The sequence below is a fragment of the Podarcis pityusensis genome (assembly GCF_964106645.2).
Source record: "Podarcis pityusensis genome assembly, chromosome: 3".
Taxonomy (NCBI): Eukaryota; Metazoa; Chordata; class Lepidosauria; order Squamata; family Lacertidae; genus Podarcis; species Podarcis pityusensis.
In genome coordinates, this window is record NC_138026.1 from 112,288,481 (window position 1) to 112,314,361 (window position 25,881).

Sequence of the window (25,881 nt, forward strand, 5' to 3'; positions counted from 1 at the left end):
CCAGGGTTCGTAGCCACCGTCATGTTTCATGGGGGATATTCCTCTTATTTCAAATGTGGGGAATATTTGGCTTACTCCAGACATTGCTGAACTACAACTCCCCAAATCCCTGGCCATTGGCCATGCTGGCTATATATTAGGAGAAATTCACACTAAAATGTTGGTAAATCTTTATGATGATGATTATTTGTGTGTGTGGCAATGTGAAGAACTGAATTTACAACTGGAAATATGCGGAACCGAGAGAAGCCAGACTTTATAAATTCATCTACTCCAAAGCTTGAGAGTTTCGGTACCTGCATCAGATCATCCTTCTGTCACACAGCCAGTTTTTCTATTGATTTGTGGCAGCGGGTGCAACCTTGGGTGACCTTTGTACACAAATAATTGAGATGTGACATGGCTGGATCACTTGCTCTGCTCTTCAGTGTCGCCTAATCGTAAACAAGTAAATAAAACTACTTTGGAAAGTGGGGGGCTCTCATTCACTGGGTGTTTTTAAGCAGAGGTTAGATGGCCAGCTGTCAGGGAGTCTTTAGCTATGATTCCTGCATTTCGAGGGTTTGTGCTTGTTGAAGTAAGAATAGGGAAATTGCAGCTGAGACACTCAAATCATATATATGACTGACATAAGGTTACCAGATCTCCCCGTTTCCTGGGGATAGTCCACGGATTTACAAATCAGTCCCCATTCAAAATCCATTGAAGTTGAAAAGTGTCCCTGGATTCATTGAAAAAAATCTGGTAACCTTAGACTGACACCCTTCTTTGGAAATTAAACCAATGTCCAGACTTTAACATTCAAAAACATTACTTGCAGAAACTTATAGATGGATTAAAACATGATATTTGCAGTTGTATGCTTCTCCAAGCATGGGCTTACAGCTTCTTCTTTCAGCTTCCAAACAACTGCATTTTCCTCTCGGCACTCAAGCCTTCTGTATCTCAGTTAGGCCATGCCTTGCAGCTCCTACAAGGGATTTCCACTTTCCCCTTCTCCCGCAGCTTTGCTGTCTTTCTTTCAAGCAAAGAAGAAGCACTACAACGCTCTATTCAACTTAGCAGTGTTCACAGTGGAGTCATCTTGCTTCACAAAAAATGGAGTCTCTCCTCCACCAGATACCTCCCAAGTGACCAATGTTATCCAGTGACATGAGAACTACTAGAGACCTCTCTAGAATTCAGTTGCCAACCAACCAAATTTAAACACATAGTAATGCATACATGACCCAGAAGCTGGACGCTGGCTCCCTCGGCCAATAAAGCGAGATGACTGGACCTAATGGTCACGACAGGACCTAATGATCAGAGGTCCCTTTACCTTTACCTAATGCATACAAGTATTTCCAATTTCAGTGACTTAAATCACTATACTTAACAGAGCTGGATGATCCTTGGGGTCCCTTCCAACTCTGCAATTCTATGATTCTTTGAAAGCACATTTAATATTAACAGTGCTTTACAGAGCAGCAACCAAAACACTGATCTCTGCCCAAAGCAGCTGCAAATCTATTATACAATCTGTTATACAACACAGCGTACTTGTGGCCATACTAGTTACGGATCTTTCTCTCTGTCTCTGTATGTTTGCTCTAGTCAAATTAATACAGTTTCTTCCTCTATGCCCTTTGTTTGCTGAGGTTTTTGGAAACCGGATCTCAGGCATCTAGTTTGTTTTGGCCAAGATAAAGGTTACGTTACCAGGGGCTGGTGGCACAGGGAAGAAAAGGACGTCCTCTGGCATCAGAAGAGGGGTTGAGCTGCGCTGCCAGCCTGCCCAGCAGGAAACAATATGCCATCTTGGCTGACCACTTTTGTTGTTGAGATTGCAGATTCCGCTTAGGAGCAGAAGTAGCCTTTCCTCACCATTGCCGTCCTACTGTGCCAAATGAGTGATTGCTTCAGGGTACAACAGAACTATGTCTGTTGGGGAGATTCCTATGGAGTCCTGAAGTGCCTGTCCTCAAGATACTGATGTACTGCTCTGCCTCTCTCCCCCATCATGTTCTTGGCTGTTCTTGCACGTCACTGGGAAATTGCTGGGGGAGATGGCAGCTAGCCAGGTTTTCTCTGATAGAGGATGGATGACAAATGGGAGACAACTTCCAAGACTGGGCAAATACATAGGTTTCTCCACTTCTGCCAATTCTAATTGAGGAGAAAGAGAGGGAGGGAGGGAGGGAGGGAGGGAGAAGGCATCTTTCCCCTTTATTTTTCATTCAGCAGTGCTGCAAGCAAAGTCAGCCCTCATCCCCACTAAACAACAAATCACAGTTAGCTCTTCTTCTAAAGGAAAATATGGCACAAACGATCCAATCGGGTCATTCGCAAAGAGTGAGACATAAGTAATTATTGTGATAGTCGTGTATTATTTTGCCGTATTTTATCACGTGCACCGCCTTCATGTTGTATGTGAGTGGGCGGTAGAGAAATACTTTTATAAATAAAACAAGCTAATGAAGTGAAGACTCCAGTGAGCTCATAGCATCATTCCATGGAGCAGTCTGCCTGCTGCATCTAAGCATGCTTTATCACTCTGGAATATTGCAATCAGCCCAGTGCAAAGGAGCAGCAGAATTGGGAGGAGGGTCCCCGTTTTTATCTCTAGATGTCACAGGAGTGTGCCAGTCAGTAAACACAAAGTCATTAGCAAAAACACAACCCCCACAGACTTGGTTGAATGTCAGGCCTAATGAGCAGAGCACCTCATTCCTGGTGGTTGTCTTCCAAGAAAATCAGCTGCTGAAACTGAAAGTCCCCACCTCCTCACCAGGGTTGTTCCCAAGCAACCACAGACTGTGCCTGCATATCAGACAGCCTCTCCTCCACCCTCTTCATGCCTCTTCTGGTTCTGGGAGACAAGGGGGAAGGGGAGTGTGTCACAGCAAGAGGGAGAGACACCTATGCCACTAGATGATGACTCACTCACTGTCCTGATATGGTCTCCTTCCTGTCTTTAGGCATATTCACAGGGATGTCTTGTGCTGTTGTTGTTGTTGTTTAGTCGTTTAGTCATGTCCGACTCTTTGTGACCCCACGGACCAGAGCACACCAGGCACTCCTGTCTTCCACTGCCTCCTGCAGTTTGGTCAAACTCATGCTGTTAGCTTGGAGAACACTGTCCAACCATCTCGTCCTCTGTCGTCCCCTTCTTCTTGTGCCCTCCATTTTTCCCAACATCAGGGTCTTTCCCAGAGAGTCTTCTCTTCTCATGAGGTGGCCAAAGTCTTGGAGCCTCAGCTTCAGGATCTGCCCTTCCAGTGAGCACTCAGGGCTGATTTCCTTCAGAATGGATAGGTTTGAGCTTCTTGCAGTCCATGGGACTCTCAAGAGTCTCCTCCAACTGTTGGAATTCTGCCTGGGTCAGAGGAATGTGCCACAGCGTAGGCACCGGCAGATATTCCTGTCGACCTCCCCGCGTCTCCACTCTGCTGATAAGCAGGCGAGGTCCGGCGATTCTTCTCAGATGTATGAGAGGAACACACCGTTCTTCCTCTCTCCCCTTTGGTGTCCCCAGGGAGGGGAAAGAAGCAGACAGAAAACTATTTACATCATTTATTTCTGCCTCTTACATCAGTACAGAGAATCATGTCTGCACTCAACAACAGCAAGAAGAAACTCCTCCCAAGTACATCCAGTACGGGTCATATGACACACACACACACTGAGCTAACATCCGGTGCTCAGTACAGAATGGACTGCCCCTTTGTTCCCATGGCAACAGTCACAAACATCCTGTCTGGCTTTCCAGCCACAAGCAGCTGGCTGAGCTGCTAGAGCCTTTGCTTGCTGCAGCATTGGTGCTTTATGGTAACATACTCCCCCTAAAGTATCAATGTGTGCTGCGAGCAAAGCGTCATCCAGAGAAGAAAACAAACAGTTGTTATATTTATAACATTCCCCTGTTGTTTCAGTTCCACCCTTGGAACTACCCGCCACTGGTTTAACCAATGTACCTCTCTGGTTGTGTGACTTCGCATTATCTCGGTTAACAACTCTCTGTTGTGCCTTTGTCTCTGACTCAGACACAGCTTCAATCTGTCCTTGGTCGTTTACAATAGCAACATATGCAAGGTTAGCAAACTCCTTTGAATACCTCTTGGGTGGTACACCCTTCGTTGCTCTCTCAGACCTACGTAAAAGTTGCTGCTCTTCTCTGCTTTCTGGTTCAGCCTCTGAACTCTCTGGAGAACCAGTACTAAGCTTAATCAATGGTTCATCCTCCTCTTCTGAGGGTCTAGTCATTATGTGAGATTTCCTCTCAATGACTGTGACAACTGAGCTGTCTGAGCTACCGCTGTCATCATCAGTACTACTGAACTCAATAAGATCAAACTCATCATCATCATCATCATCGTTTCCTGTGGGAAATGTCTGTACTACCCGCTCTTGCTTTGGAGCACTCTCTAGGAACTTTGTGAGAATCACCTGACCAGATTCAGACAAAATTACTCTGTAGAGACCCTTTTCATAACCTACGAAAATGCCTCTGGCATTCTTTACACCACCTGGAGCTTCTGTTCTCACATGAGACCCGAAAACCTTAAAATAGGCAACAGAAGGTTTTCTATTGAACAGCTTCTCAAAAGGAGAACATCCCAACTCTGTTGAGACTTTTCTCAGCCACACATGAAGATAGGACGCTAGCGATTCGGCCCAATATTCATGTGGCAAATGTGAACTCAGCAATTGCGCATTCATCCCCTTTTGCAATTCTTTGTTCACTTTTACACAGACCCCCCTGTTCCACGCTTCTTGCGAAACTGCCACTTTGTGGTCTATCCCTTTTCCATCCAGGAACTTCTGAAACTTCTGTAACAGAAAAACTTGTTTGTCATCTGTGAAAAGACAATCAATGTTAGCATCATGCATACTTTTAACCTTGTCACAAAACTCCTGAAACTTTTCTAAAGTTTCTTGCGGTTTCTCCATCATATAAACCCAAGAATAATTAGTGAAACAATCCACACACACAAGGTAATATTTTGCACCGCCTCTAGATGGTTCTAGAGGACCAATCACATCAGCATACACCCGCTGAAATGCTCTGTCGACCTTCTTCGTCACCTTCCTGGTGCTCACACTGGTCTTGGTCACCCCTGCAAGAGAGATTTCGTTAGAAACAGAAGAATTACATTTCATGTAATCACTTTGATCAAAAGTCAACAAATACAGTCCATCTTTCTCTTTGGCAGTAAGAAACAGTTCTCCATCTTTGTAGATCTTGCAGCTTTTAGCATCATAGGACAGTTTCAGTCCTTTCTTTGCAATCTGCGACACGCTCAGCAGATTAAATCTCAGTTCTGGAACCAGGTAAACATCACTTATAGTCAAGTTCAGACTCTCAAGATACACAGTCCCAATTCCAGTCGCTTCCAACTCCTGACCATTGGCCTGTTTCACAGTGAAGCTTTGCTTCTTCAACGTCGAAAATAGTCCTCTGTGCGGGCACATATGAACCGTTGCGCCCGTGTCAATTATGAACGAGTTCCCAACATCTGGCGTGGTTCCTTTCGCCATCATAGCCTTTGCAGGTTTCACCTGGCACTTGGTACGGCTTTTGCCTGACGCCTGAGGCTTCGTAGAGCTGCTCTTTGCTCCTCTTGACTGGCGCGGCTTCTTACAGTTTCGCTGTAGATGCCCAGTCTGTCCACAATTGTAGCATCGGACAGCACTCAATGCTACACCATGCTCCCCAGTAGCATCAGCAGTGGGGGAATTAGAACTCTGTTCTTCCCTCCCCCTGTCTTTTTCTTCCAGTGCAGCAAGTCTGTCGTGTTCATTCAGGACCACAGCACAAACTCTCTCCGCGGTCAGCTGCGCGGCCGGTAGGGAACCAAGCTGACTGGCAACAACCTTGTAGGTGCGGCTAAGGCTGTTTATCATCATGAAGCAAAACACTTCCTCCTGAAGACGGAAATTGCGTTCCACCATCTGTTGACGCAGAAACTTCATTTCTGTCAGGTGCGCTTGAACATCTCCATCAGGCGCAAGTCTCAGATTGGTCAATTTCTCAAAATACAGCAACGCTGAAGAACCAGCATCTCTCTGATGCGTTGTACGCAGCGTGTCCCATACCTCTTTCGCATTTTCTAAATGCTGAACATGCACCAACTGATTATCTGAGACACACAGAATTATAGCAGTCCTGGCCCTTACATTCTGTGACTCCCAACCTCTGGTTGGTGCTGCAGGGATGGGGTTTTCAATTACATCAAAAAGCCTCTGATTCTGCAGCAGGGCCTTCATCTTTACAGACCAAGATGAATAATTGTCATTGGTTAAGGGAGGTGGGCAAGGCAAACCTCCCCCTTTCTTGGCATCCATCTTGAAGCCAAGCCTCCAGCTCACAATGTCAAACAAACTGTAAAATCCAACAGTTGTTTTTTCCTTTCTCACGCAGCAAACTGCAAATTGTTTACGCTCTTTGCACCTGGCAGCTAAACTCAGGCTGCTATTGAAAAGTCCCTTCCAAGAGCTCGTAAACCTTGTAGCCAAAACATTCTCTGGTTTTGTTTCGCTTTCCCAGGCTTACACGCAGAGTCCAGCCCCTTTGCCAGTAACTTTCCAGGACCGTTACCTAGCAACAATGCATTTCAATAGGACATCTTATCTACCACAAAAATTTGTGGAATGCAGGCTTCAGCCTTCAAGCTGCAGGCCTCTTCCTCCGGAGCTTTTGTTTTCTTTGAAACGCAGCTCCGTGAACCAGGGAATTAATCTTCCTGCGTTCACACTTTTAGCCCGAAATGCAGCATACCTTGAACTTTGTTGCTCTGGAAAACACCTCTTCTTTCCACCAGCTGTCTGTTGAGCCTCTGGCATTTCTCAGACGCTTTTCTCTTCCTCCTTGGAGCAGAGGAGGACAATCCACCAGCCTCTCATGCAGATGTCCGATGAATCGCAACCATCCGAAGGCTGCCACTGTTGGAATTCTGCCTGGGTCAGAGGAATGTGCCACAGCGTAGGCACCGGCAGATATTCCTGTCGACCTCCCCGCGTCTCCACTCTGCTGATAAGCAGGCGAGGTCCGGCGATTCTTCTCAGATGTATGAGAGGAACACACCGTTCTTCCTCTCTCCCCTTTGGTGTCCCCAGGGAGGGGAAAGAAGCAGACAGAAAACTATTTACATCATTTATTTCTGCCTCTTACATCAGTACAGAGAATCATGTCTGCACTCAACAACAGCAAGAAGAAACTCCTCCCAAGTACATCCAGTACGGGTCATATGACACACACACACACTGAGCTAACATCCGGTGCTCAGTACAGAATGGACTGCCCCTTTGTTCCCATGGCAACAGTCACAAACATCCTGTCTGGCTTTCCAGCCACAAGCAGCTGGCTGAGCTGCTAGAGCCTTTGCTTGCTGCAGCATTGGTGCTTTATGGTAACCATAATTCATAAGCATCAATTCTTCGGCTATCAGCCTTCTTTATGGTCCAGCTCTCACTTCCATACATCACTACTGGGAAAAACATAGCTTTAACTATACGGACCTTTGTTGGCAAGGTGATGTATCTGCTTTTTAAGATGCTGTCTAGGTTTGTCATTGCTTTCCTCCCAAGAAGCAGGCGTCTTTTAATTCCGTGACTGCTGTCACCATCTGTAGTGATTATGGAGCCCAAGAAAGTAAAATCTCTCACTGCCTCCATTTCTTCCCCTTCTATTTGCCAGGAGGTGATGGGCCCAGTCTTGTGCTGAGAGATGCATTAGTCCAGTTCTTCTGGGGGCAAACTATTCTCCTTTACTTACTTATTTACTTACTCATTACATTCATATCCTGCCTTTCTTTCATTTCATGTTTGCAGCAGCTCATGGTCAGCCGAGAGAAAGAGAGCGAGAGACCCTGGCCCAAGATCACCACAGGAGCTTCATAGTGATTTGAACCTGGGTTTCCCAAATCCCAGTCAGACACTCTAAACTTAGCCTTCCCTAATCTGGTGTCATCAAGACGTTTGTTAGACTACACTTCCCATTGTCCCAGACCGTTGGCCATGCTGTCTAGGGCTGATGGGAGTTGTAGTCAGAAAACCTGGAAGATCCAGGTTGGGAAAGAATGCTGTAGCTTTACCACACTGACTTTTCCTCTCTCACACTCTGAAATTAAACCATTTAGGGTAGACGGGTGCAGTGGCGGACCTTGGGGGGGGGGGATCTCACAATTCAGCGGTGCCCTGTGCGATGCCAAAACTCAATGCCCCTCACCTCTCAGTTTCCGTTCTACCTCACAGTTCTGGTGGCTCCTGCAGTGCCCCAAAGGCTCTGCACCCAGTGTGACCGAACCGGTTGTGTGCCTTTGAATCTGCCTCTGATGGGTGGAGTTGTGGGCCTGCAGTTTTCAAAGTCTCCAGTTTAAAATTGTGCCTGAGCTGTCAGAAAACATGTGCCTATGAAACTTAGCATACTGAGGCAGACCGTTGATTCATCATGCCCAGTACTGTTTAATCCAGCTCTCAAGTCAGTGAAGGGTATTCCCCTTTTGCTGCCAGTTGAGATCATTTCATCAGGAGAGGCCAGGGATTGAGCCAGATCTTCCTCATCCAAAGCAATATGTGCTACCACTTAACCATCCCCTCTTCCAAAGTCTGAGGAAGCATTCCTCTCATACAAAATTTTGGATCTCCCCCTGCCCTGCTAAACACACACACACACACACACACACACACACACTCAAAAGTCTGATTTTTTTCAGGGTCAGCCTTAGGGAAATGCATCTGATTTCCTAGAGTGCTATTATAACGGAGTTGTCGTTAAACATTTTCCTGTCAGGATTTCCCTCAGGGAGATTTTCTGCTTCCAATTTCCTCTTCACTTAAAAAAATTGGCTTCAGGTCGCTTGGCGGTGACAGGAATTAGATGTGTTTATAATACAACGGAGAATTGCTTTACATTGTTATTGATTCGGCCTGTCTCTCCTGTCAGCTTTGGGGGCAGGGGGGTGGAAATTCTATATTCCTTGGCCTCCTCCCTCAGTTATGTCTTCTGTAAGAGCATAACGGTAGCCATTTTGGGCCGCACCAAGAAGCCATGTAAACCCATCAGTTTTCACTTGAGCAGAGAAATTGTTTTCAAAATGTGTCCCAGACTCATGACATCCTCAAGAGTAGCTGTCAACGGCCACCATGTCCTAGGATGGCCCTCTGCTGGTATTGTAAGCTGTGGGGATCAGGCCCACCCACTTCAACCTCTGATTTTGTGTATTCACCTAGCAGCAAATGTCTATAAGCCGCCTGCCAAGTTAAATGCTCCAGAGGAAATTGTGGGAGAAATCCCAATGCCTATCGCAGGACTTTGTTTTCTTAGCAGAACTTTCATGCACAAAACCCTGCTTTCTCAAAGCATTGTTTTTGCAGCAGGCTAATATATATGCTGGGACGCGGGTGGCGCTGTGGGTTAAACCACAGAGCCTAGGACTTGCTGATCAGAAGGTCGGCAGTTCGAATCCCCGCGACGGGCTGAGCTCCCATTGCTTGGTCCCTGCTCCTGCCCACCTAGCAGTTTGAAAGCACAAAGTGCAAGTAGATAAATAGGTACCGCTCCAGCAGGAAGGTAAACAGCATTTCCGTGCGCTGCTCTGGTTCACCAGAAGCGGCTTAGTCATGCTGGCCACATGACCTGGAAGCTGTACGCCAGCTCCCTCGGCCAATAAAGCGAGATGAGCGCCGCAACCCCAGAGTCGTCCGCGACTGGACCTAATGGTCAGGGGTCCCTTTACGTTTAATATATATGCTGGTAATGGGGAACAACATATTTGTTGTTGCTATTGATAAACAGTCAGGAGTGAGAAAACGTTGCCAATCAATTGCAAATCATCCAGAGGTTTATTAGGAAATCTCTGTCCTAGAAATAAATGTCCTAGAGTTCTCTGCTGTTGTGCGGCAGACACACACATGTTGCTTAGCAGGCATGTCAGTCTGGAAATTGTCCCCTGAAGGCAGAAAGTTTGCCTTTAGGAAATATTGCTAAAAATAGTAGCTCTAATAAGCACTATTATTAGCTTAGCCTAGAGGATACAAAGGGATAAAAGCAAGTTGCTAAGACCTTAAGGTCTACATCTGAAAGAAAATCTTGCGGACTTTTTTAAAGAAAGAGATGGGGCTATTTGGGGAGGGGGGCATCTCCAGCCACCACCAGAATCAGGATATCCAAGCACAGTGGTGGACCAAAGATTGTACCAAAGAAAATAGCAGGGATTGACTAGCAAAGGCTGCCACTTCACAGTGAGAAAAATTCTTATCTCTCAGGATCAGCTTGCTCATTCACAGCAAACAAACCATAGTTTACAGACCCTCCAAGTGTCCCTATTTTTCTTTTTCTTTTTTAATTAATATTTATTGAAGTTTCACAAAGAATAAAATCACATTGATAAAAAGAGAAAAATCTGAAAATAAAGAAGAAAAGTACACAATACAAAATACAAAATAGAAAAAGAAAAAAGAAAAAAGAAAAACAGTTAAAAACAATTCCGTCTTTTCATAACTTTTTTTACATTTACTTGTTTCCCGGACCTCCTCATACCTCCCTCTTTTGTATTCCAATTCAATTTGTTAGTCCAGCAATTTCTTTCCCTCCTTTTTAATCCCAATCCTTAATCTTAATATATTGTAACATTAAGTTTTTACCTATTAAAAACCAATTTTTCCATTCTTTTAACCTTTTTAATCCTAATCCTTAATCTTGATATATTTATAACTTTGAAGCCTGTACAGCTAGAAGCCAGTTAACGTCAATCCAACATCACTCTAACATTCATTAATTTTGCAATATTTCTGTAAATAATCTTTAAATTTCTTCCAATCTTCTTCCACCAACTCTTCTCCCTGGTCACGGATTCTACCAGTCATTTCCGCCAATTCCATGTAGTCCATCATTTTCATCTGCCATTCCTCCAGTGTGGGAAGTTCTTGTGTCTTCCAATACTTTGCGATGAGTATTCTTGCTGCTGTTGTAGCATACATAAAGAAAGTTCTGTCCTTTTTTAACACCGATTGGCCGACTATGCCCAGGAGAAAGGCCTCTGGTTTCTTCAAGAAGGTATATTTAAATACCTTTTTTAATTCATTATATATAATCTCCCAGAAAGCCTTAATCTTTGGGCACGTCCACCAAAGGTGAAAAAAAGTACCTTCAGTTTCTTTACATTTCCAACATTTATTATCAGGCAAATGGTAGATTTTTGCAAGCTTGACTGGGGTTATGTACCACCGGTATATCATTTTCATAATATTCTCTCTTAAGGCATTACATGCCGTAAACTTCATACCTGTGGTCCATAACTGTTCCCAGTCAGCAAACATAATATTATGTCCAACATCTTGTGCCCATTTAATCATAGCAGATTTCACCGTTTCATCCTGAGTATTCCATTTCAACAGCAAGTTATACATTCTTGACAAATTCTTAGTTTTGGGTTCTAACAGTTCTGTTTCTAGTTTTGATTTTTCCACCTGGAAGCCAATTTTCTTATCCAACTTATATGCCTCCATTATCTGATAATAATGAAGCCAATCTCTCACTTTGTTTTTTAGTTTCTCAAAACTCTGCAATTTCAATTTGTCTCCTTCTTGTTCCAAAATTTGCCAATATTTTGGCCATTTGACCTCCATATTGAGCTTTTTCAAGGCTTTCGCTTCCATCGGTGACAGCCACCTTGGGGTTTTATTTTCCAATAAATCCTTATATCTTATCCAAACATTAAATAAAGCTTTCCTGACAATATGGTTTTTAAATGCTTTATGTGCTTTGACCTTATCATACCACAAGTATGCATGCCATCCAAATACATTGTTAAAACCTTCTAAATCCAAAATGTCAGTGTTTTCAAGAAGCAGCCATTCTTTCAATCAGCAAAAAGCTGCTGATTCATAATAAAGTTTAAGGTCTGGCAGGGCAAATCCACCTCTCTCCTTTACATCTGTTAGTATTTTAAATTTTATTCTAGGCTTCTTGCCCTGCCAGACAAATCTAGAAATATCTCTCTGCCACCTCTTGAAACAGTCCATTTTGTCCACAATTTGCAATGTTTGAAACAAAAACGGGGGGCAGTCCCAGATTTACAGAAGCCATCCTGGTTTCTGATTTGATCCTGGAATGTCCCACTTTTCCTTAGGACGTCACTATTTTCATTGGAGAAATGTTGGCGGGTATGGAGTTATGCAACCCCTTAGCCAAGGAGATAAGTAACTATACCACCTTTTAAAAGTAAAATAGTTGTTTATTGCCTTGACATCTGCTGGGAGGGTGTTCCACAGGACAGGTGCCACTACCGAGAAGGCCCTCTGCCTGGTTCCCTGTAACCTCACTTCTCGCAGGGAGGGAACCGCCAGAAGGTCCTCGGCGCTGGACCTCAGTGTCCAGACTGGATGATGGGGGTGGAGATGTTCCTTCAGGTATACTGGACCGAGGCCGTTTAGGGCTTTAAAGGTCAGCACCAACACTTTGAATTGTGCTCGGAAACGTATTGGGAGCCAACGAAGATCTTTCAGGATAATGTTTTATTATGTTTTTGTGCATATTGGAAGCCACCCAGAGTGACCCAGTCAAATGAGTGGGATATAAATTTAAAAAATATTACGACCACAGTCGTACCTTGGATCCCGAACACCTTGCAACTCGAACATCTTGGCTCCTGAACGCCACAAACCCAGAAGTGAGTGTTCCTGTTCGCGAACGTTTTTTGGAAGCCAAACATCCAACACTGCTTCCGATTGAGTGCAGGAAGCTCCTGCAGCCAATCGGAAACCGCGCCTTGGTTGTCAAACGTTTTCAGAAGTCGAACAACCAAGGCACGGCTGTACTACTACTAATAGGAAGGAACAGGATGTTCCTGTTTTCATTGGAGAAATGTTCGGGGATATGAGTTTATTAAATCATGTGCAAACCCGCCCGAAATAATTGCGCATAGGGCTGCAGTCTTAATTAAGCTTTTACTTAGAAACTGAGCATTTGTTGCCCATTCTGGTTCCTTTTCTTTCTCCTAGCAGCAACCCACCTCTGGTGGAAGGAGGAAGTTGATTTGCCTCAAACTAAAGTGCTTTTGTCTGAAATGCATGCTGGGGCCTGAAATTCTTTGGCTATTTTAAAATGTGATGTTGGGGAGGAAAAGGGACTTTGCAGGTAGAATGACTCACACAAGGAATGTATTATTTGTTCTGGCTTTTGTGGCATGAAAAGAAATATGTATATAAAAATACATATTACATTGTGCTGGAATGAGATGAATGTTCCGCTGCCAGGGGGATTAGCAAATAAGGAGGAAAGAAAGAAAAAAACAGTGTAGGAAAAGAAAAAGGGGGAGTCTTAGTGCAGGAGTGGGCAGCCTTCACAGATCTTCATCTTTTTTTACTAGCACCCCAAGAGGTACTGAGCAGAGGCAGATGCAAAGAAATGGTGTGAAAGAACAAAATGCCTCTGAGCACATTCTGAGGCTAGGAATTTGTTTTCAGTACCAGAATTGAACTGAGCTCCTACAGTCCTTTCCCACAATGTTTCACACTCCTGTTTAGTGTTCTTCATTTCAGCAACCTAATTTAAGGGGGGAAGAGTCGGTTTGCTGTTGCGATTGTTAGGAGCCAGGAACCTTTGCTGATCTACTGCAAATCACCCACCGATCTAACTTCTGCCCATTCCTGCCTCAGAGATTCCTCTGCCAAAGCCATTGTATATTATTTGACTTCTTCCCTGTTAACACGGATGTATGTTCCTTTGCAAAAATGTGTATATTTGGCCAAAAAAAAATCATACAAATGTGTATATAAGGAAAAATTCGCACTAAAATGCTGATGAATTTTCATGAGGATTTAAAAAAAAGTATTCCCTCCCTCCTGCTCCCCCGCTCCCCCGCCAAAAAAACCCCTCATGTGGAAATGTGGTGATCTGAATTCAGGATTGGGGAAAAAGAGAAACTGAGGGAAATTGAAACAGACAGATTCTCCCACTCCTTGTTGGGCTACCACTTGCGGTCTGAAACAGTAAACGAAGCATAGCCTTACTATCTCAGTGAGAACTAAGTTGAATAGGCCATTTTAAAACACATTCTAATGCAAGCACTCCACTTAATGTTCAACAAGCGCTGGCCCTTGTGCGCACTGGTATTTGCACACTGGCCTGGCTGTTTCAAAGGTCGCAGAACGCTGGGATTAAAATGCTAGCCTTGTAGGAGCCACTGCATGGGCACAAATATGCTTTCCAATGTTATGTCCACCATGTTGGGCTCCTGAACCATTTTTGATGGCCTCTTTGTGACGGCCATCACATTTAACTTGGTCTTAAACCTCATTCTTCAGAAGTTGGAATGTCTCTGAATATTCCGTCACAGCAATACAAACACAACACGTAGGTTAATAGTTAGTAGAGAATATATAATAGAATAATGATAACGTTCAAATTGTAGGAATAAGCCAATCAAAGTTCATATGTACAATATAACAGAGTGGTAGCGAGGACCGTCAAGCCATGTGTTCAAAACAGATGTCTAAGGACAGTCTCACAACAGTCTTTCAAAGGAAGACATCTCAAAAGTTTCAAAAGTAAAGTCTCTCAATAGTCTTTCAAAAGTTTCGATGGAAGACCTCTCAAAAGCCTCAAAAGGACAGTGTCTCTGGAATGATACTACTGTTTTGTAATAGTCTTCATCAGCTGGAAATAGGATACAAGGCATACAGCTGATGAATGACACCTGTAAAAAATCACATTTAACTTGGTCTTAAATCTCATTCTTCAGAAGTTAGAATGTCTCTCAATATTCCGTGGCAATAAGACAGTTTAGTCAGTAGCTGCTTGGGCAAAATTTCATTTAACTTGAAAGCGGCAAACGGCTGTGAGCCCTCAACCAACCTCTCTAGCATGGTTTGCAAATCAAATGTAAAATGACCAAAGGATGTGGGGTGCCCCGTTAAACCATCCTACATTTGAACCCGTTTAGTATTGTTCTCTTGCCTTTTTGTTAGCATTGCAATGTCTTCCCTCCTTATGAGGACTGTGTATGCTACTTCCTGTATTAGGTCTCTGTGATCTCAAAAATAAAACCCTGGGCTCTGATCTTGCAAAGCCAGTTGCACTTCCATCCTGTTGAAATCAGAATTTCAATGGCTCTGGACCATAATACCTTAAAACGGCTCAGGACCGTAAGACCTCAAGGACCACCTTTCCCCATATAAACCATCCTGGACTCTGCATTCATCATCTGAGGACCTTCTTTGTGTGTTTACTTCACATGAGGTCCAGAGGGTGGCAACACGAGGAAGGGCCTTTTCTGTGCTGGCTCCCCATTTGTGGAATGCTCTCTCCAGGGAAGTTTGCCTGGTGCCTTCATTATATATAAATGTTCCTCTTCAACCAGGCCTTTGCCTGATTAATATTCCACAGCCTTTTAATATGTCCCTGTGGGAAGGGGGGGGTATTGTCTTTCCGCTGCTTTGTTTTAATTATTTACCTGTGTTTTTGTCTTGCATTTTATTCTGTGAACCGCCCTGAGATCTTATGTTGAAGGACAGTACATAAATTTAATAAATAAAATAGAATAGCCTTGCCCTCACCAGTTCTGGAAGGCTCCTATAGAAGAGTCCTGTACGCACAGAGACTTTGCGCCTGCCCATTAGGGAAAATAGGAAGCCCCGAACATGTATTTTTTAGATGTCCTTTTTATGTTGAGATTTGTAAAGACACCATTGATCCTTTGCTGAAGAGGCTCGCCGATCTTTCAGACAAGTCTGAACTTAATTCTCTCCTCTTAGGCAAAGATCACAAGATGACCTGGCTGGTAGCCAGATTCTGTGACCAGATTTGTAGGCACAGATCATCCTCTAGGATAATATAGCTTACTAGGGAAATGCTGAAGTTGCCCTTTGGGGTGCCTCAGGGTCAATTTTTTATGGTAGCCCAAATCTCAGTTGTATGGGTGTATGTATATATCTCAATTTTAACTCATGAGCTACTGCTGCAATCTGCTCCGATTGTATATTTTATTTTTATGAACGCTGTTTTTATTGTGTTATGTTATGTGAGCTGGTTTTTGACCGTAATAAATAAATTACAATTACAGTAAGACATGTTAATTGCAATGAGTTTGATTTCAGTGGAACGTAAAACATGATTTAGCTATCTCTAGATTCGGACAGGAGATTTTTGCTCCCTTTGCTTGTCATCATCTCAATATGACCGAGAATCTTACAGGAACTTACAGAGACAGTTGGTTGCCCTGGGACAGCCTAGCATCCCAAGGGCGCAATTACAAGGTGGTTGAATTAAACATGTACTCAGAGTATGTACATGCCCAATGGGCTTTGCAGTGAGGAACTAGAGGTGGTTGGGGAAACTGTTCATCTTGATGAGCGTGGTGCACGTTCCGCTATTAAATAGTTTTTGGTTTTCTACAAAGGGTCCCATTAGGATGCCAACAAGGGCAGATGGGAATGTCTGCTCTCCAAGCGTCAATGACCAGGCCTCCTCACCTTCTCAGCAGCCTGAAGTGGTGGTTAATGGCCTCAAGGTAACACGCCTTGCTGTGTTTGGCATGTAGGTGCCAAATCTCCCATCTGTATGTTCTGTGACCATCCGTGATCCATTGCACCAAAGCATCAGCGTTTCTCAGAGGGAAGATACAATGCGCCAGAAATGCTGCTTCCATCTCCCCACATGTCCTTCTGCCCGTCTCACCCATCATCTACCACTTGTCTCTACTTGGGCTATCAGCTGGTGAGACTTCTCCTTTAGCAGGGGTGAGAAACCTGTGTGGCCCTCCAGATGTTGTGATCAGGGATGATAGGAGTTGTGGTCTTGCAACATCTGTAGGGCCACCTTTGACCAGCAGAACGGAAATAGCTCCATTTTCAGAAGTCCTGTGAGACCTGCCTAACTCTCCATCAGAGCACTCTGTGGACTTCTTCCTGGCCCCATTCACACAATCGTGTTTTAGTTGTGGATGGTGTGGTCCTCCTAGCTAAGAACATACAAAACTTATCTGCTGGATTGGACCAAAGGTCCATCTAGTCCAAACTTGGGTCTCCAGCTGTTTTCAGGCTACATCCCATCATCCCTTATCACTGGTCTTGCTAGCTAGGGATGATGGGAGTTGTAGTCTGGAAACAGCTGGAGACCTAAGTTTGGGAAACACTGATCTAGTCTGACATTCCATTTCCAGTAGTAACTGTGAGCATTCAGATCCCTCTGAGACACAATCGGGGCATTAAATAACAAGACTTCCTGAGCTGTCTACCCCCATCATCTGATAATAATATGAGTGTTTCTGAACATGGAAGTCCTGTTAAGCAGTTGTGGTGAAGAGTCACAGATAGGCCCATCCACCATGGATTTCTCTAACTTTTTATTTTTAAAAGCCATTTAACTTGAAACCATCACCATATCTTGTGGCAGTGAAATCCATAAGTTAATTATGTGTTTTGTGTGAATTAGTACTTCCTTTTGCCTGCCTTGAATCTTATACGAGTCTTTGGGTGACCTCAAGATCTGCTGTCATGAGACCAGAGGGGGGGAAATGTTTTGACAATTCCATTGACTTACAACTTGTTCTTTGCCCTTTCTGGTGGAAAAAGTGCCCAAATTCCACGACAATTTTGATTTTCTCTTTGTGCTGCGACAAGTAGTTGCATCTCAATAGGTGCCCCATTTTGGAAAGGTTATTGTCCACCATGAGGAGTGGTGGGACCCAGGGAGTGAGAGGGACATCTGCCCAGCTCTCAGTTTGGAACTCCTCCATAAAATGCAATTGGCTACTATTATGCGTTATGGGCGGGTGGCGCTGTGGGTTACACCACAGAGCCTAGGACTTGCCGATCAGAAGGTCGGTGGTTCGAATCCCCACGACGGGGTGAGCTCCCGTTGCTCAGTCCCTCCTCCTGCCAACCTAGCAGTTCAAAAGCACATCAAAGTGCAAGTAGATAAATAGGTACCACTTCGGCAGGAAGGTAAACGGCGTTTCCGTGCGCTGCTCTGGTTCGCCAGAAGCAGCTTAGTCATGCTGGCCACATGACCCGGAAGCTGTACACCGGCTCCCTCAGCCAATAAAGCAAGATGGGCGCTGCAACCCCAGAGTCGGTCACGACTGGACCTAATGGTCAGGGGTCCCTTTACCTTTACCTATGCATTATGGATGGGGATGGGGGTTTTGCAGGAAATTGTCCCTTTGGATGCAGCTTTAGAGCTTCATCATTTGCATTCTCTGAAAAAGACAAGGAACATTTCCAGGTAGCAAAGACTTTCTCCAGTATTTTCCATGCAACTGAGAAAAAAAAAGGTTAATATTTTATGATTTGATAAAATATTTATGAGTTTAATAATGGGGGAAAAGAGAAAATCTAAAGCATGCATTACGCACACAGGCACCGTGTCATGGGTTCCTAAACTTTTTGTTTCCATTTCCCAAAACCCCCACACTCATTCTGCCCTGCCATGTGCCTTTGGCAGACTCAAGTTACACAGAGAGGCTGCCTGCACCCATGAAGTGGCACTTAGCACCTGGCTGGGATGCGAGTGGTGCTGTGGTCTAAACCACAGAGCCTAGGGCTTGCCGATCAGAAGGTCAGTGGTTCGAATCCCCACGACAGGGTGAGCTCCTGTTGCTCAGTCCCTGCTCCTGCCAACCTAGCAGTTTGAAAGCACGTCAAAGAACAAATAGATAAATAGGTACCACTCTGGCGGGAAGGTAAACAGCGTTTCCGCATGCTGCTCTGGTTTAGTCAGAAGTGGCTTAGTCATGCTGGCCACATGACCCGGAAGCTGTATGCCAGCTCCCTCAGCCAGTAAAGCGAGATGAGCGCTGCAACCCCAGAGTCGGCCACGACTGGACCTAATGGTCAGGGGTCGGTTTACCTTTACCGAAGCCAGGGAAATATCTGGAAAAGGTGTGAACCTGAGATCTCTTCCCTTTTCCCTTGCCAGACAAGAAGGTAGCACCCCTTTTAGGTCCATTAGGTCCAGTCGTGGCCGACTCTGGGATTGCAGCACTCATCTCACTTTATTGGTCAAGGGAGCCGGCGTACAGCTTCCGGGTCATGTGGCCAGCATGACTAAGCCGCTTCTGGCGAACCAGAGCAGCGCACGGAAACGCCGTTTACCTTCCCACGGGAGCGGTACCTATTTATCTACTTGCGCTTTGACGTGCTTTCGAACTGCTAGGTTGGCAGGAGCAGGGACCGAGCAATGGGAGCTCACCCCATGGCGGGGATTTGAACCGCCGACCTTCTGATCGGCAAGTCCTAGGCTCTGTGGTTTAACCCACAGCGCCACCCGTGTCCTTTGTGTAGTTAGATAGGATTCCTTAAAGCGACTGGACTTGGGAGTTCAGAATGGCTCAGTCAGTAGAGCGCAAGACTCTTAATCTCAGGTTCAAGCCCCACATTGAGCAAAAGATTCCTGCATTGCACAGGGTTGGGCTAGGTGACCCTAGATGACTAGAAGGAGGATCATTGTGGACTGCCTGCCTGCCCACTCCAACTCGTAAGAAATCGCCTTATTGGTCAAATTTAACTCAATATTGTCTGCACTGGCTGGCAGCACCTCTCTAGGTTTTCAGTCTTTGCCAGCCCTCCCTGGAGATGGCGGGGATTGAACCCAAGACTTTCTGTTTGGAAAGCAGATGCTCTATCTCTGAGCTGCAGCCCTTCCACACAGAAGGCAGGCAGGGTTCTTTGCCTGTGCCAAGCATACTGCACACTTTCACCTAATCTCACCCAACTCACTTTCACCTATCCTGCAGCTCCGATAAGGATTGGTCTTCAATCCTGCCTACAGACTGTCTCACCAGAGTGGTGCATGCTCTGGTTATCTCCCTCTTGGACTACTGCAATGCGCTCTACGTGGGGCTACCTTTGAAGGTGACCCGGAAACTGCAAATAATCCAGAATGCGGCAGCTAGACTGGTGACTGGGGGCGACCGCCGAGACCACGTAACACCAGTCTTGAAAGATCTACATTGGCTCCCAGTATGTTTCCGAGCACAATTCAAAGTGTTGGTGCTGACCTTTAAAGCCCTAAACGGCCTCGGTCCAGGAAACCTGAAGGAGCGTCTCCACCCCCATCGTTCTACCCGGACACTGAGGTCCGGTGCTGAGGGCCTTCTGGCAGTTCCCTCACTGCGTGAAGCCAAGTTACAGTGAACCAGGCAGGGGGCCTTCTCGGTAGTGGCACCCGCCCTGTGGAACGCCCTCCCATCAGATGTCAAAGAGAAAACAACATCCAGACTTTTAGAAGACATCTGAAGGCAGCCCTGTTTAGGGAAGCTTTTAATGTTTGATGCATTACTGTATTTTAATATTTTGTTGGAAGCCGCCCAGAGTGTCTGGGGAGGCCCGGTCAGATGGGCTGGGTATAGATAATAAATTATTATTATTAAATTATTATTCATTTCACTGTAGGCTTCAGCTCATATGCACTTGCAAGGATAACACCATTGCTTGGAAGCGTATGGGCCTGGGAGAGCAGGAATCCCCACTCCACCATGGAGATCACTGGGTTTGACCTTGGGCCAGTCTGACCTACCTCATAAGGTTGTTGTTAGGATTAAATGGGGAAGTGGATGACCAGGTACCCCACCTCAGAGAAAAAAGGTGGGTTATAATTTGCAACAACCAAATACATAATAAACAAGCACACCCATGGAGAAGCCTTGCGAAAATTATCTTTCCTTCTAAAAGGAAGGAAGAGAGCACTATCTGAGATTTTGCATGGTTGAAACACTCATACAGAGCACCTGGTTCACTCAACGTGTAGTTGCAGACAGAGACTCTCTTTCCACTTCCCCAGAGAATCTGGGGCTCGGATTCTTGCATCCTGGGTCAATGGTTATATGCTCAATTTCTTTTCTGAACTGGCCCCATTATACATTCATTATAAGGGCTCCCTGCGTAGCTTTAACCTGCAAGGTCACATTAACTTTCTTGATTGCAGAGGAAAAGCAAGCTTTGTTTTCATGCGGAAAATTTACATTTTCGTTCCCCGCCCCCATTAACGCACCCAATTCTTGGTTATGGATAAAGGCTATGAGCTTAGTGGGTGGGTGCCCAGGGGAGAAGAGTTACAGCCCAAGAAATTTACAGTGCAAGTTTTAATGTCCCTCATTTTGTATTCTCTCTTCGAAGCTCGAAATCATATTCAGAGAAATGTTATGAATTTTTTAAAATGCTGACAATATGCCTTGGAAGTATTTTAACATGCAAATGAAACCAATTATCCTTTGATTCTCCTGTACGGTGGAATTTATTGACTTTACGTGAATGTGAGCCTTGCGCTGCTGAGGTCAGCTAAGATTGTTGTAAATTCACCTTGCATGGAAGGCAGTCTGGAACAGAAGGAACGTAGCAGGAGTAAGAACCGTCTGGTACTTTCGTCTCCATTTAGACATTTGTGACAGAAGCGTCACAGTTCAGCGTGACTCCGAGTACTTTTTGATATATCCGTCTGTCAACCAGGATATGTAGCCGGTCCATAATTTAAGACCACAGCTTAAGAATGTAGAAAACCAAAATGCTTCAAAATACCAATATTATAGGGCAGTTATGTACCCGAAAATATTTGTTGTCTGCTTCTTTTATCTCAGAAGGGACGCAGGTGGCGCTGTGGGTTAAACCACAGAGCCTAGGACTTGCCGATCAGAAGGTCGGCGGTTCGAATCCCTGCGATGGGGTGAGCTCCTGTTGCTTGGTCCCTGCTCCTGCCAACCTAGCAGTTCAAAAGCACGTCAAAGTGCAAGTAGATAAATAGGTACTGCTCTAGTGGAAAGGTAAACGGCATTTCCATGCTCTGCTCTGGTTCGCCAGAAGTGGCTTAGTCATGCTGGCCACATGACCCAGAAGCTGTACGCCGGCCTCCTTGGCCAATAAAGCCAGATGAGCGCCGCAACCCCAGAGTCGTCCGTGACTGGACCTAATGATCAGGGGTCACTTTACCTTTACCTTACTTTTATCTCACTGCCAGATAGCTGCATTAAAAGCCTGGTTTACAGTGGTACCTCGGGTTAAGTACTTAATTCGTTCTGGAAGTCCGTTCTTAACCTGAAACTGTTCTTAACCTGAAGCACCACTTTAGCTAATGGGGCCTCCTGCTGCCGCCGTGCCGCTGGAGCACGATTTCTGTTCTCATCCTGAAGCAAAGTTCTTAACCCGAGGTACTATTTCTGGGTTAGCGGAGTCTGTAACCTGAAGCGTCTGTAACCTGAAGCGTATGTAACCCGAGGTACCACTGTACATGAGTTGACCTCAGTTAGGGAAATATGATCAGGCTGAGTGCCAAGGAGAAAGGTCCTTCCCAGGTGCGCCAAGTTGGGCCCAACATTCGGGGGGGGGGGCTGTTGCAGGTGCATGATGTCACATGCGTGATGCCCCTCCCCCAGTCCTCATGGGCATCCCTTTGAGGATCACCTTTCTGGGAAGGTGATCTGGCAATCATGGCAGGGAGCACAGAGGGTGAAAATCACCCTCCACACCTCCCACCCGGAGGACGAGCATTCACCCAAGGGGGATGAAGGCTCAGTATTAGGTGGGGGGGCCAGTCCCCTGCCTGGAAATATTAAGGGGTCTGAAAGCCCTTTCCGCCGCTATAGCTGGTGCCCCTGCTCCCTCCCACCTTCGATAATCTCCCCCAATGCAGAGTTCCTTGGATCAAAACATTTGGGGATTCATTTTGCGTTGTGGAATGGGGGCGGGTAAAGAACACATAAAAGGAGGCTTGTCTTCCACAGGCTAATGTATTTTTTGGCAGAAAATATTGGTGTCTCCGCACCGTGCATGGAAGTTGTACGGCGATAGTTAATTGCTTGGAAGTGCCGTTTCTCGGACGTCTGACCATGGAAGCAATTTTAGGATCTAAGTACAATCGTTGCCATGCACACAGGTACTGGGGAAGTTGGTAGAAACCAATGTAATTTTCTCATCGCAGCAGCTGCTGCCCTTCAATCTGCAAACTCAGTTTTTATTCCGTGTGTCCCTTCATATCAGCTAGAGGTCATTATTTCCCCTGGAAATAAAGGCAATTGAAAATGTCAGCTCTCACTTCCTTGCCGCATCAACATTATCTGCTGGGTAAATATTTTCTGTTGCTCATTGAGCAGAAAACGGATTGTTGGGAGATGCACTTAGATAATGAGCACTTTTTGAAAAGACACTCAGCTAAGCATGGATACCCTAGCAACAAAATGTGAGGTTTGCCGCTTGCTATTTTTATGGATGAGTGCGAGAAAGGCAGCCTTTTATTTCTGCAAAAAAATGGAAAAGAGGGACATGAAATATGACAGAATCTCAGCGAATATACCTGTTGCACAGAAAAGGAGGATGCTTGGAAACCTTGTTCTTCAATGTTCTGTCAATAAGGGCAAAACCCCATGGATGGTATTACTAGTGGCAGTAAATGTGCCTCTGACTTTAATGTCCATATTGCCACATGGGCAGTCACCAGTGTACAAGTACAGGTAGCAATGTACCTGTCTACAGTGATCCATGCGACGGTCACCTCCAGGCTTGACTACTGTAATTCACTCTACGTGGGGCTGCCCTTGAAGCTGTCCCAGAAATTCCAGCGGGTGCAGAATGCTGCAGCGAGGCTCCTTACGGGGTCTCTGCCATGGGAGCATATTCACCCAGTGCTTTTCCAGCTGCACTGGCTCCCGGTGGAGTACAGGGTCAGATTTAAGGTGCTGGTTTTGACCTTTAAAGCCCTTCACGGCCTAGGACCCTCGTACCTACGGGACCGCCTCTCCCGGTATGCCCCATGGAGGACCTTAAGGTCCATAAATAGCAACACTCTAGAGGTCCCGGGCCCTAAGGGAGTTAGATTAGCTTCAACCAGAGCCAGGGCCTTTTCAACACTGGCTCCGGCCTGGTGGAACGCTCTGCCTCATGAGACCAGGGCCCTGCAGGATCTGATTTCTTTCCGCAGGGCCTGTAAGACAGAGTTGTTCTACCTGGCCTTTGGCTTGGAGCCAATTTGATTCCCTCCCCCTCTTTCTTTTTCTTTTTCCTTTCTCCCCCTGTGATGAGGCTGCATTTTAATATTTTAATGTTTCAATATTTTAATGTTGTATTTTAATCTTGTTTTTAAGTTGTATTCATTCAACTTGTTTTTATTATTGCTTGTTAGCTGCCCTGAGCCCGGCCTTGGCTGGGGAGGGTGGGGTATAAATAAAAATTATTCTTCTTCTTCCTCCTCCTCCTCCTCCTCTCTACCACCACCTACACAAACATGGGTGGTCACCAGTGGAGAACATGGATCGCATCATTTTCCAGAGCTGCTGTTGTGCCGCATTTACTTGAATGCGCACCTTTTTTGGCCAAATCACATTGCGAAAATTAGGGTGCACATTAGATTCGATGGCATATTTACATTCGCCAACAAGTACTTTTTTGGTTTCAAGGTTTTGAAAATTGAGGTGCGCATTAGATTCGCTTAAATATGGTACATTTAGTGATAGGTCTGGGTAAGATGTTTTGCAGATAGTCTGTGCAGATGTGCATTCCTCCCCATCATTTTTTAAATTGTAGGTGTAACTGAGAAGGATAAGCAGTCACAGGTTGGTTTTCCTTTGGTGTGCTAGCTGGTTATTCGGATGTTCTGACACCTCACAGCCCATGTGGCAAACAGACTTTCTACGCCTGGTGAACATAAAAAATGAGTTGATCAGATCTGGGAAGCTTTTATTGGTTCTGTTACATGTCAGAACACTAATGTCAACATGATAATACAGGTGGGTCTCTGCCTATTAGACACAATACAAGAGAAAGGATGGGGGCAGGGAGCAGGCTAATTCTGGTAAATGCAAGTCAAATGGTTATATGGGAAGAATGGTCACTGAATCTAAGAACCACTTGTCCGCAGCCAGGCTGATGGAGAATTCACCTGAAAAATTAGCCTTCATGCTAAAATAATAATCTGTGGCAGCTTCTTCTTTCTTGGTATTATTAAAATAATTATTTAATGAATGTGTATGCTGCTATGGTGAAAAACAAAACAAAACTTGAAAGTTCGCTAAACGTTTTCCAAGCACATTTCATTTAGCTAAGCCTAACCAGACATGTAATTTTATTACGCATTTTATCCGTGTTTTGATAATTCCATTAGGTCTGCTGGTTTTCAAAATCTTATCGATTCTATTTGTATTTTCTTATGGCACTTACGTAAACCGCTTGGAGGGGATCGTTTGATTAAGCGGGATAATAGAATCAGAGAATTGTAGGGTTGGAAGGGATTACAATAAGGGCATCCCTTTGTCCGGTTCTTTCTGCCCTCTTAGTTCTAATGTTCTTCGAAGGACTCATCAGATGACAAGGCATCAGTGTGGTATAGATATTCCTAAAATATTATATACCAGTAGATGGGGGCAAAGCTACTCCTAACATGCCAATCTTGTGTTGCATAGTTACAGCTGTTGTGGCTATCCATATTTTTGGGTAACTTTTGGTGACCTCCTGATGGCAGCCAAAACATATGTGCTAGCTCTTAGTTATTTGAGTTAATCAACACTTTCTCTATTAACAAAAAACAAAAAACACCACAGTATGATGACTTTACAGAATGGCGTGGTTCACATGTCAAAGTAAGCCAAGCCATGTTTTACTGGGACCAGAGGAATGTGCTGGCTCCCAGAGGGATGCTTCTTTCACCCCAGTCCTTTTTTTAGCACAGTGTGGTGTAGCAACTAAACCAAGGTTTGGCTTAGCATGTCATGGTTAATGTAGCCAACCAGGACCATGGTTAATGTAGCCAAGCTTTGTCCTATCGTTAACAACCATGGTTAAGGAAGAGAGCCCTTGACCATGAATTCCAGTTTGGACAACACACCAAGTCAAATGTTGATGCTGCATTTTGGTAAAAGGATCAGGAAGGAGCAAAGTGGATGTTTGCTTCTGTAGCCTTATTAGACTATACCAACT

The 25,881-nt window shown here is 45.0% G+C and overlaps 1 protein-coding gene across 5 annotated transcripts in view; it reads left to right on the forward strand.

Moving 5' to 3' along the window:
• Window positions 1–25,881, forward strand: part of CCDC85A (coiled-coil domain containing 85A) — a 165,389-nt gene that overhangs the window by 133,039 nt on the left and 6,469 nt on the right. The window contains exon 4 of one of the 5 annotated variants that reach the window (XM_081001068.1): window positions 16,383–16,493. The exons of 3 other annotated variants lie outside the window; for them this stretch is intronic. In XM_081001068.1, coding sequence (XP_080857194.1) covers window positions 16,383–16,493 — 111 coding nt within the window. Of the gene's footprint in view, window positions 1–16,382; window positions 16,494–25,881 lie in introns of those variants that run through there. One more of the 5 variants, XM_081001073.1, reaches the window with a different exon arrangement.